At 44.8% G+C, this 12,889-nt stretch overlaps 1 protein-coding gene across 2 annotated transcripts in view; it reads left to right on the top strand.

Moving 5' to 3' along the window:
* Nucleotides 1-1,168: 1,168 nt before the first annotated feature.
* Nucleotides 1,169-12,889, top strand: part of LOC111600218 (netrin-B) — a 66,294-nt gene continuing 54,573 nt past the window's right edge. For both annotated transcript variants that reach the window (XM_023316240.2, XM_023316239.2), the window contains exon 1: nucleotides 1,169-3,582. In XM_023316240.2, the coding sequence (XP_023172008.1) occupies nucleotides 2,037-3,582 (1,546 nt within the window). In that variant the 5' untranslated portion in view covers nucleotides 1,169-2,036. The remainder of the gene's footprint in view (nucleotides 3,583-12,889) is intronic.

Here is a 12,889-nt window from a genome sequence, read left to right as displayed (position 1 = left end):
GCTTGCTGGCGGCATTAACGAAGGCGCACAAAAATTGTTGCTGTTGCTGCTGCGCAGGCGTCGCGGCGTCGCGGCGTCTGCGTCTGACGCGGCATATTTGTCGGCGTTTTGCATTGTGAATGAAATGGATTGAATTGAATTCATGACAGCGGAAGTTTTGAAAGCGTTGCGCGAATTGAGGTTAAGGCGAAGACGAGCGCATAAGTCGACTAACAATACACACATGCAACCACGCACACCTATGTAAATGCATTCACATATTAGCAAAAGATTTCACGTTTCCTGTGTCACAGTCACAGTCAACTAATTCAAATTGCTTGGGCTTCAATTTTAGGCAAGTTGCCAAGCAGCAACAGCAACAAAAAATGTTTGCAACAAATGTTGCTGGCAGCATGTGCTTAGACAGCAAATGTTGCTAAGCATCAGCAGCATCCACAAAACCTACATCCACATTGCGCACAGTGGTTGAACAGACGCCAGCATCAGAACAATTTGTTACGACAGACTATGCTTTGTTATCTTTTTATACAAATTCTTAATGAAAATATGTTCATTGTCAATAAAACTATTAAATTATGAATAAGGAAATACTTAAAAGAAAATATTATGTAAAGTTTATATATAAACATTGATATGTGTATATATATATATATAATATATAATATATATAAAAAAAATATATATATAACTGCCTCATTTAAAATTAAAAATTAACGTTTGTTATATGACAATTTTGAATATCTCTGAAGACCATATATTTTTGTCTTCATATATTCTGATATTTTTATAATAAAATTCGAATTTTTTAAATAGTAAAGTGAATTATATGTACACATAAATTTATATAACATATTTTATAACATATTTAATAAATGTTCTTACTAAATTTATGAATATTTAGATTTTCATTAAGATTTCGCAGTTTGCTGACCCACTGTGCAGCACATTAAAGCAAAGCCAACACTAAACTAAGCCAGAGAGAGCGAGTGCGAGCGAGAGGGTGACAAAGAGAGCGCGCGTGTTGCGGCCCACAGCGAACAAAGCAAAGCGAACAGCAACATCAACAGCAGCAACAGCAACAGCAACAGCAACAGCAGCCGGCAACCGACCGGCCCGAGATGCTGCGGACGTTCAGTAACGGACAAACGTTTGCCAGGTGAACAACGAAGCCGACGCAAGGCGAACAGAGCGAACGAGTTCGAATCGTGTTTCTTGTCTGTGTATTTGTCGTTGTTGTTGTTGGCACAGGCAGTGCTCGTGCCTTGGCGCTCAGCCCACGCGCGTATGTGTGTCGTATAAATTTTGTTAGCATTTTTTTTTTTGGTTTCGCTGTTGGTGTAGCAACATTTTGCGGCCAGCAGCCGCAGCAGCCTCCGCAACATGCAGTGGTGAAATTGGCCGAGACCGAAAAACGAAACGAAACGAAGCAAAGCAGAGCAGAGCGAAGCTGAAGCTGAAGCAGCAGCACCAGCAGAAGCGAAGCGCATAGAAACTCAACACAAGCAGCAAATCATTTGGCTTGTTGTCGTCTGTTGTCGCCTCGCCTGCAGGATACGCGACGAGGACGTGGACAAAACAGAACAACGCTGGCCGTTGACCGAGTTGCATCGCAATCGCAGCGGTCTCTACCCTCAGCAGAAACACTAAAAAACAGTTATAGAACAAGTGCCAGAGTGTGCGTGAAAGAGAGAGAGATAGTAAGATAGAGAGAGAGAGTGAGTGAGAATCAACAGCAGACAGTGGAAACAGAAACCGAAATTGAAATCGGAAATCGGAGCGGCAGCTGTTGCATGCGGCCGCCGTGCCAGACTCAGTGACGCCGCCGCTCAGCGTCCGCGTGCCGCGTGTGCTGCGTGTCTTTGCGTGTTTTTGTTGCTTTTTTGTTTTGTGCTCACGCCGTTCGCCCGTTGATCCTCGCGAGTGACAGAGACACATACACTTCAAGGAAAAGTGCCATCGAGTGTGACACAGCAAGAGCAGAGTGAGAGCGAGAGAAAGAGTTTGAATTTGCATTTGGCTTGGCGAAGGACCCAGAGATGAGGCTGCGCATGAAGCTGCAGCTGTTGCTGCAACTGGCCGCGCTGGTCACCTGCTTGGCCCATGCCGCTGGCGGCGTCAGCATCAACGCCAATGATCCATGCTATTTTGAGGGCAAGCCACGCAAGTGTCTGCCGAGCTTTGTGAACGCCGCCTACGGCAATCCGGTGCAGGCATCCAGCGTCTGTGGCGCCCAGCAGCCGGAGCGCTTCTGCGAGCTGCAGCGCGATGGCAGCGCGGGCGAGTGTCGGGTGTGCGACAAGTCGGAGCATCGCTATGGCGCCGCCGCCCTCACAGACCTCAACAATCCGAGCAATGTCACCTGCTGGCGTTCGGGCAGCGTTAATGTGCCGCACGATCCGGACACAGCGCCGCCGGACAACGTCACCCTGACCCTGTCGCTGGGCAAGAAGTACGAGCTAACCTACATATCGCTTTCCTTCTGCCCCAAATCGCCGCGGCCCGATTCGTTGGCCATCTACAAGAGCTCCGACTTCGGCCAGACCTGGCAGCCGTTCCAATTCTACAGTTCGCAGTGCCAGAAGTTTTACGGGCGTGCGGATCGTGCCAAGATCAGCAAATTCAATGAGCAGGAGGCGCGCTGCATGAACTCGCAGCACGATGCCGCAAGTGGTGGCGCCGCCCAGCGTTTCGCTTTCAACACACTGGAGGGTCGTCCCTCGGCTAATGATCTGGATGCGTCGCTGGTGTTGCAAGATTGGGTAACGGCAACCGATATACGTGTCGTCTTCCATCGCCTGGAGCTGCCGCCCCAGCTGCTGCTCAGTCGCGAACGGGCCAAGGGCAATGCGAACAGCTTTAGCGACGAGATGACCGCCAGCCAGGAGGAGGAACTGGATGAACATGAGCTGGATGAGCAGGACGAGTACGATTACAATCTGCATGACAACGACAGCGCCGGCTACGATCAGGAGGAGTACGAAGAGCCCAAGAAGCACCTCGAGCTCGACGACGAACTGCATCTGGACTATGCCAACGATGGCGAAAGCAAGCGCCAGTCCAAGCACAAGAGCAGCGTCTACGAGAAGCACTTCCAGGGCAAACTGACTGTCAGCACTCCCATACCATTGCCGCCGGCATCGCCCAAATCCACGTCCTCAACCAAATCGCCAACATCCGCTCAGTTGGGCACATCGGATGCTGTCGCAGCCGCCGGAGCTGCTGGTGCCGCTGCCGCTGCCATGCAGCAGCTGCTCTCCGTGTCGCAGCATTACGCTGTCTCCGATTTCGCTGTGGGCGGTCGCTGCAAGTGCAATGGCCACGCCTCCGAGTGCATTGCCACCAGCACTGGTGGCAGCGCACTGCATGCCGACGCCGACGATGGCCAGGACGATGACAATATGCCCGCCTCGCTGCACAGCCACTTCGGACGCACTCCGTCCGCCCTACAGCTGAGCGCCAAGCTGGCCATGACCTGCGCCTGCAAGCACAACACAGCGGGACCCGAGTGCGAGCGCTGCAAGCCCTTCTACTTCGACCGGCCCTGGGGACGTGCCACCGACAACGATGCCAACGAATGCAAAAGTGAGTTAAGCAATCTATCCAAACGACATACAAACGCACCAACCTATGTACATACATACATATATCCATTCATATATACACATATACATAGACAACTATAAAACATTCCCCAATAGTTCCATAAAAAATACTTTTGCAACGTTATACTACTTGCCATAAAAGCATCCTTACTCTGGTATAAGCTATAAGCTATATGCTCTGTGCTCTTGCTATATATATTCTATATTCCCCAGTGCTGCAGAACATAAAACAGCGCATACCAACCGAACATATAATCTATTTATATACATACTATATACTACAATATTCATCTAAATCTAAAAAATAAGCTCAACAGCAGTAAGCCTTGAGTTGAATATTATTTAATGGAGATTTTGAATATAATTTTTAAAATATTCAAAATTAAATTAAAATTGTCAAAATTATATTGAAACATTAATGTCCTGAATTCTTCTATATAACCAAATTTACTATATTGATATTTAAGTTACATTTTTGACTTTATCAAGACTTACACTTGTGTAACTCTAAAAAAATACAGCCTTTACTTTTGGAAAAACAAAAATTTTGCTTACAAATTAGAAACAACAATCGAAACTTTGATATTTTTTTTGCTAATAGCTTACAAAGTAAAGCAGCTGTGTCTCTGTTCCTCGATATAGAAGATAAGATAAAGGCAAATATATAAAGTATAGGCAGCTAGGCCCTTTGGGGCGTGGCTAAAATTTTAAGGCAAAAAATTCGATATTGAAATTGTTTCTATTGCAGATTTTTGGCTCAAATCTATAAATCTAAATATCTTTCTTGCTTTACCTATGTCTACATATATATATATATATCTATATCTATATCTATATCTATATCTTTGAAACCATAAATTTTTGCATAAATTTAGCCGTCTTTGGAGTCAGAATGGAATTTAGCGCTTCAATCTTATTATAAATTATTTCTTGCGAATTATTTTAGAGATTTGAAATTTATTATTCGTAAACTCAAAGCTGAGCAATTGGGCTAAGCAAACAGGCGAATGCAAAGCTAAATTTGTATTGTTGTTGTTGTTGTTGTTGTTGTTCCAATCACTCGAGCAACTCATTTGAGCAGCTGCATTTGATGAAATATTTCATTTGTTATATTTGAAAAAATATTGCGAGTATAAAATGTGAGTAAGCTGCAAAGTGGGTCAAATGAATACAACATTTTTGTATTTATTTGGACGCATAACTAGCTAAAAATATGTTAAATATTTATACTCCTGTTTTTTTATAAATATATAAAAATTCAATTAAATGCAATTAGCTGGCATTTAGCTAGTTTTTTTTTGCAAATGTTTTATGGATGGCAGCACTTAAAAACAAATTAAGAGAAAAATAAATATTGATATGTGAAATTAAAATAAAAATAGAAAAAGTATTTACATATCAAAGGGATATGCAATAGTAAAAGTAATTAAAATCGCATAAAAATTAATCAAATTCACATTTTTCTCAACTAAGCGAAAAAAGTTTCAAAATTTATTTCATAAAAATGCAATTGAGTTTGTTTAAACAAAGTCAAAGGTACAACACACACGCAGACTTACACACGTTCGAGTTGGGAATTCTTTATAGCTGGCATTCACTGTCGCTTCGGTGGGACAGTCGTGTGCTCTGTTGGCCTCATCGAGTGCCGTTTTCAATTGCGTCCATTGTGCGGCTGGTGTCCACTCCTGCAGCGCAATGAACTCAATTCAATGCATGGCCATGGAGCATTCGATAGCCCAATGGCCATAGCCTTCGATTGCCAATGCCAGTGCCAGTGCCAGGGCTCGACGACGTCATCGACATTCTTCTCTTTGCATTTTTGGTGCTTAATTCAACACTTGGACGGCGCATTTGAATGCCTCGACGTGCGAGGCATGGCAGCCACTGCGGCCACTCCAGCTCCTCCTCCAACTACTCCGACTCCTTCAGCATTCGCTTCGTTTGCCAATCGAATCGATTCCAATCGAATCGAGGCAATGTGCAACGATCTGCCTCTGCTACGTTCGCATATTTGTTGTCAAAGTCAGCGGGTCATTTATGCCATCGTCATCATCATCATCATCATCATCATCATCAGCATTAACATTATCATTATCGTGATTTTGAGCAGCAGGCGAGCTGTGTCCACATTGGTGCAAACCAATTATTTGCGTTCTTCTTCTCGCTTTTGGCTCAGCATTGTTCGCACCTTGCGAGGGAGACTGACAGCGAGTGACACCCCCAATGCACGCCCCATACACCTTGTCCGTGGCTATTTGGCTGTCTGCCACTCGCCTCCACAGAGAGTCATAAATTACTAACGATTAACTTTTTGTGGGCCGCCGTCGTCGTCGACGTCGTCGCCATGCAGAATTAATCAAGGAAACAAATGCGCAGCGTGCGACGTCAAGTTAGGGCGACGTTCTCTGACATTACATTGCGGGTCAACCCCATAACGGCACACGCAGCCAAAGGTCAGCGTCGCAGTCTGTGCTAATTTATAGTCTTCTGTGCCGAAAAACCTGCTGGGCAATTGACATTGGCCCTGAGCCACAGATTCGAGCGACTCAGTATATCCGGTGCACAACTATATATATGCTTATCTTATCAATCTATATATACCTGTGCAAACCAGGCACAAGCAGGTGTAGCTGACTCCATGAGGCGTGTATACTCTTCAGCTGGAGCAATTGGCGCTTTATGAGCTAAAGACTTGCATCTCACTAAGTGGATGCTGCTCTTTATCACTCTCATCAAATTTGCTTCAAAGATCGATAACTTTTTCCGATTAATATCGTTTTCAACTGGTGTTACGACCAACCACATTGAATCTGAAGATTCTGCTTAAGCAAGTCGCAGCTCAACTTAGGTCAAATTTAGTCAGTCGTGCATACCCGACTAACCGTTCCTTGCACTCATATCAAATCTAGTTTCTGGCCCAAGTCAGTTGTATCTCCCAAAACTTATTTCCATTTAGTGCAATCCTCTTTCAGTCCTCATGATGGCAGGCCAATTATAAATTATCTCTGATTAGAAATCATTAATTAGCAAAGCAATTATTCAATCGAATGTGTTTTGTGCTGCGATTTCGGTGACTTGGCACAACAATTATCCATGCAAATGGATCGCAGTTGAGGCTCAATTTAACTGGAAGTCGCTAGCCGTAGCCGTTTGATTAGCATAGGAATCTAGCGACTCCCACTGCCCCTAAAAGGAGAACATAAAATTAATTTAATGCACAAGTCGCTGCGATTTGATTGCGAGATTAAAGGCTTTAATATGAATTTGCTTTCCTTTTTTCATAGCTTGCGCCTGGAGGGCAGCTCAGCAAAGTCCCACTCCCAACCCCATGCCCCTTCCTTCTCCTCCTCAGCTACACAGCAAGAAAGCCAAAAGAAATGACAAAAAAAAAACGGAAACAAACAAACTCGAAGCGCCGGCAAAGGCAAGTGATAAAAATATTTATGTCGAGCGAAGTTAACAGCGACGTCTGCCCTGTTTTGGTCCCGGCCATCCATTATTTGAAGTACCAGCACCCAGCGCCCCCCGCAGCCCCCCTCCACAGCTGACCAGCTGCCCGTGAAAGCTTTGGCAAGATTTACGCGAAGCGAAGCCGAGCAAATATTGAAAGAGGAATCGCTCTACGTTTGCTACCTGCAATCGTGCGGCTTATCTTCAGGCCTACCCCAAAAATACCCAAAAAAAAAAAAAAAAATCCCAAGCCTTAAACGAAACTTATAGCCACAGTCACAGCCACAGCCACAGCCAAAGTCCCGCACTGCGAGTGCCATGCGATGCGACCCGCTTCCGACTCATTGAGTCGCACATTAATATTTAGATTTGCTTTATTCGCCGGCAATTTGTTTCGATTTCGTTATGGAAACGCTGCACTGCCCTCGCACAGTGGCGCAAAATAGCTGCGAGTGTGCCAAAGAAATACTAGTGAATGATGACTTTTGATTAAATGAAAATCGATTTATACAAAATTCTATAGAATTTTATACAAAACGAGATAAGAAATTTGTATTCAGAGAATTTAAAGAGTTTTCTTCTATCAGCCAGCTTATGACATAGCTGTCACAGTCACAGTGTAGCAAAAGCACACAAATTTCCATTTCCCAATAAACTAGTTAGAGAGCTCTAAGCGGAAGTGCTCGACTAGCAAATACCCAGACCAATCGTGTGTATAGAAACCTTGCCACAATTATCTCCATTTACAGCTCGTTTCTTTAGGGATACCTGGGCAGGAAAAATAAAAGCTTGTATAATTAATATTTTTTTTATATTTTAAAGAAGTTTTAATAACAAATTTTATTGATTTAAACATTTTAGCATATTTGAAGAGCTAGTCAAATATGCTAAGATTTTTCAAGTATTTTGCATGTTTATCAATTTCTTGAATTTATAAAAGTGATGACTGATTCGATTGTTGTTTGGTTTATATGAAGGCTAACCTGATCTGGAATATATATTTATATATATATATATATATATATATATTTATATATATATATATATACTTTACTGTCCAGTAACATGGAAATGGGCTCGGGCTAGACAAATAATATTAATATAAATACATATTTATATAACTGTATCTATATATATATATATATATATATATATATATATATATATATATATATAGATATTCTAATTACCAAATATAATTAAAGGTAAATAGTTTCTTTTAAAGTCTGGCCGCTTTTATTTACCTGTACCTGGGCAGAGCTGACTCAAATTGCGGTCCAGCGCGGGCTAGAGATGGGCTGGAGATGGGCGTGGCGGGTCGTGGGTATGTCGCGATTGTACTTCTGGTCTCTGGGGCCGAGTGAAGCGCATCTAATGCGCGCCATCTGTTAAATTTTCAGTTTTCAGACTTTTTGGCAGCGGCTGCAATCGAAGTGGGAAATGCCCGAAATGGGAAATGTGAAAATGGAAGCGCCGAGCGCGGAGCGCGGAGCAAACATAGGCCAAAGGGCATTGTTTGTCGCCCCCATAGAGAATTTTATTTCTTTATTACATTTATTTGTGTGTACGGGGGTGGTTGAGGCGAGGCTGGAGGGTTGCCGCTCGAGCTAATTCGCGGCGTTTACATTGCAATCTCATGCCATGCTCTCAGCCCGGCTAATCCCGACAGCTGTGCGCATTTTGCATGCCCGCAAATGGACAATGGGCGACGGGTAAGCGGTACAGCGGCGCAGCGGCACAATGGAACGGGCCGAGCATTTGTAGCTGAAAACGTTTTTGGTTTTGGCAATTTTTGTTACACTTTTTATGACTTGGCAGCTAGCAGCTAGCAGCTCCAGCTGCAGTTAAGTTGTTGCACATATGCAACAAGAATCATTGCTGCTCATATGTCTGGGGCAGGATTGGAGCATGGATCAGTGAGCGAACGAATCGCTTGGCATATAAAAACAAAATGCAACACTTTATTTTGCAACCGCAACAATGTGGCACGCTCTTGTGCAGGGCTGAGGGGGGCAGTTGGATGGCAATGCGAATAAAAAAATGCTGCCAGCTTTGCTGTGGTTACATTTTGTTGCCGTTTGTTGGCGGCGCGCCTGAAAGTATGCAAAAAGAGCATTATAGAAAAATAGCGTCGAGCAAAAAACTAGACAGAGACACTGAGCAGAGATAAACAACGGACTGCGAGAGGGCGAGAGGGCGAGAGAGGCAGCGAGGGCCTGCGACAGCTAGTGGGTAGTTGATGATATCCTTGCATCGAGCTCGGGCATGCATAATGAGTGTCCTTTGTGCGCGACTCGACTTAATTCAACTACAATCGACTCCAGCCCCAAGTCCCTCCCACTCTCTCCCTCTCTCTCTCACTGTGACAACATTATGAACGTGATTTGTTGTTGCAAGGAATTCCCGCTTTGAGCTGCTACAAAAAATGCCATGGCTAAACTATAAAAGGAATTTCAATTAGTCCAGCAGTCAGCTGAGCATATTAAATTAAAATACGACAAGTATTTGAGGCACATTCTTAAAAATAAAAACACAGTTGAAATTTATAATTTTCTATGCTAAAAAGTGACTCAAATATAAATAAGTCTGACTTTTGTTAGGAAAAAATGGGCAAAGAGCGTAGAGTATATGGGCTAAAGCATATGTAAGAGAGCGCAGTAGGCGTGGCTTGTGGCTCAAAGTAAACCAAGAGTCCTAACCATTTGTTGAGCTATTTTTAGTTAAGTTGAGCTTAGGGCATTTTCTAACTGAGCGGATTCGACTAGAATTTGTTAAACAATTATATCTTATGATTCACTTCATTCTGAAATCTGAACTGTATAATTCGATTTGTTCAGTTCATCTTGCAGCAGAGCTTAGCCAGCTCAAGCTATGTCAGTTCAGATGCCTAAAGCTGCTAAGCCTAGTAAGCTGCTTTAAAATAAGATATTTAATTATGTGCCGGGTATATGCTAGTCGCGCATAGCCTGCGCTTTGCTTTGATTAAGTTTGTTCGCTTGCTTATAAATATATCGCGTATCTGGCTGCTCTTTAAATATATAGTTTATCTATTTGAGTGGATTGCTGCTTCTGGCTGGCTATGTGGTTCCCACGCTGCGCTGCGCCAGCGTCAGTTGATGCAGCGCCGTGGCATCGAAACCACGCAATTTGCAACACTTTTAACACTTGCACGGCTCAATGAAGTGCAACGGCAACCGAACACCACCCAAATCCGCAGCTTCCTGCCTTTGCCACAGCCCACCTCTTTGTACATGCCACAGCAGAGCCCGAATCAAAGCAAAGCGCAAAAGCCCCAAAGCGTGCAAAACCAAAAAGGAATTAAACAAAAAGCGAAAGAAGAAAAAAAGAAAGCAAAAAGAAGCAAATGAAAACGGAAACGGAATCTGAAAATGCTTTGGAAGCTAGAGCTGCGGCGGCTGCCGCTGCTGCAGCTGCAGCTACTGTTGCATATTGTTGCTGCACTCAAGCTATCGCAGCCGCATGATTTTGCGGTCTATGCTCCAACACCTACCAGCGCCAACCACTGCCCACCGCCCACCGCCCGCCGCCCGCCCCGCGCCACTTTACTCCATGCACGCTCCCTGCATGCTCTCTGCGTAATCGAATCTGTGCCTTGGCCCTTTTTGCTGGTTGGCTTTATTTGCCTGGCTTTTCATTCATTCGCGCGTCCATTGCCACTGGCTACGTGCCGCAGTATTTAACTGCCTTTTGCCATTTAGCTGCGCCAGTCTAACGGGTCGCTACTGGCCTGGCTTACTGACCCCGCTGACCACACGTAATTCAAATGGCTTCAAATTGCGCAGCGCTCATTGCAATCGGCTGCCGCCACAGCCCCCAGCCCCCAGCCTCCAGTTCCGCCCCCATTCCTAATGGCAACGCCTTAATCCTCGAGCATAAAGTGTTTTTGTTAAAAGAGGCCATCAATTTGTCGCCCATTAAAAATGGGCATAGCAAATTATAAACTAACCAAAATTCCAATTGGAAGTAATTAACGCCTTGTGCATGAGCGTGTGTGTGTAGTGTGCGTGTTGGGGTCGCTCAGTTCAGACAGGGGACAAATCGTGGCAACAAGCAGCTAAGGCCAGCTACAAAAGGAGCCGCCGCGCAAATACCCTGACATAAATAGCTCCATAACATCTGTGCATATACATAGCATGGCCATGGCATTTAGCAGACTTCTGTGTTACACAGGGCATGAGCAGTCGTTGATACTCTGCAGCAAGTGCTGGAACTAAGACAGCGCGACCCCAAATGAATTTGTTGCTGCTGTTGGCACCCTGCTGCTTAGAACTGAAGCAGGGGCAGGGGCAGGGGCAGGGGCTGGGCTAGAAGGCGGTTACAGTAGCAAACACACACTCACACACTCACACACACTCACACACACACAGCCACACATACCTTAGAGATGAAAAGACATAAAATGTTAAGCACATTTCGGCTGCTATTTTATAGTCTGCGGAAGCGAGCGCCGACTCGCACACCTCAACCAACGGCACTCATCTATTTTTCTTCATTAACTAACACACACACACACACACACACACAAACGCGCGCACGACACATGCTTTAATAGTTTTTCCGTGCCTCTAATTTATGTGAATTTAAAAACATTTTGTGGCCAAATGCAACGAAGTGTTAGCTGCTGATAGCTCCAGGCAGTAAAGCGGCGGCATTGGGTTGGGGCATTAGTTATTGGGGCAGTGCTGTATGCTAAACAACTGCATACAGTGAAGCCTTGGCCCCGCTTCCACCCCCGCCCAAGCGATTACTATGAAAATTGCTTTTAAATGAAGTTTTTCCGCAGCGGCTGCTCCAATTCTCGCTACGGCACAGCAACGGGGTGTATTAGCTCTGAGCGAGTGCAGCTCGAGCTACATATATATCTGCTGCTGTTTTCTTGAGCACATGAATTTATAGCTTCTTTGGGCAGTGCATTTTTCAGTGCTTCGTCGTTTTGTTGTGTATTTTCGCTATTTGCCATATGTCGACTGCCACGCCTACAAAAGGCATCGAGAGTCTAGCCTCAATTGTTAAAGTTGTTGTAGTAGCGACTGTTGTTGCTCTTGTTGCCTTTGTTGCTCAGCTATTGGCACAAAGTCACATCAACAGGACGTTGGCACTCCTGTGAAGCGGGTGCAGCACGCAGGCGGGCTTAGGGGGAGCAGAACTTGGGGGCTGCTTGTCTGGACCACATTACTAAAAATTGATAAATTTGGTTTTGGCCGACTGCCTGTGAGCTGGCCAACTGCATTTGGCTATGGGTCGCAAATGCCAACGCACATGCCACAGCGATGGCGTCGAGAAGCAGCAACAACAACAACAACAACAACAAGGGCAACGAGTGCAGCAATTACAACACGAGATCAACTACGAAAGGCACCAAAGGCAGGAAGAAAGCGAATGGCAGGGATGGGGCAGGGGTGGGGCAGGGGTGGGGCAGGGGGTAAAGGAACAGAAACTGGTGCACGATATGACTTCAACATAAGTCAACACTAATTGCAATTTGCTGCTAAGCACACACACACACACACACACACACACACACACACACACACACGCACACTCGTGGCGAGTGGCAGAGGGCGAGACGTAAGCAAAAGGCTGGCGCACAATAAAACAAAAGCAACACAAAAACAAATGCAATCTGTGTGCAATTGTGTGTGTGTGTGTGTGTGTGTGTGTGTGTGTGTATGCATAGTTAGTTGTTCTTGTTAATGCTGTTGTTGTTGTTGGTCCTCAGTTGTTGCTGTGGCGGCATCGGCGCTCGCGTTTACATAGATTTTAGATGCCATGAATGAAACGAGCGAATGCAACACACAGAATGTGTGTGTATGTGT

Source organism: Drosophila hydei, unplaced genomic scaffold (genome assembly GCF_003285905.1).
Source record: "Drosophila hydei strain 15085-1641.00,03,60 unplaced genomic scaffold, DhydRS2 tig00000232-arrow-arrow-pilon, whole genome shotgun sequence".
Lineage (NCBI taxonomy): Eukaryota > Metazoa > Arthropoda > Insecta > Diptera > Drosophilidae > Drosophila > Drosophila hydei.
Note: the sequence above shows the minus strand (reverse complement) of the source record. Positions and strands in the feature narration are given on the sequence as shown.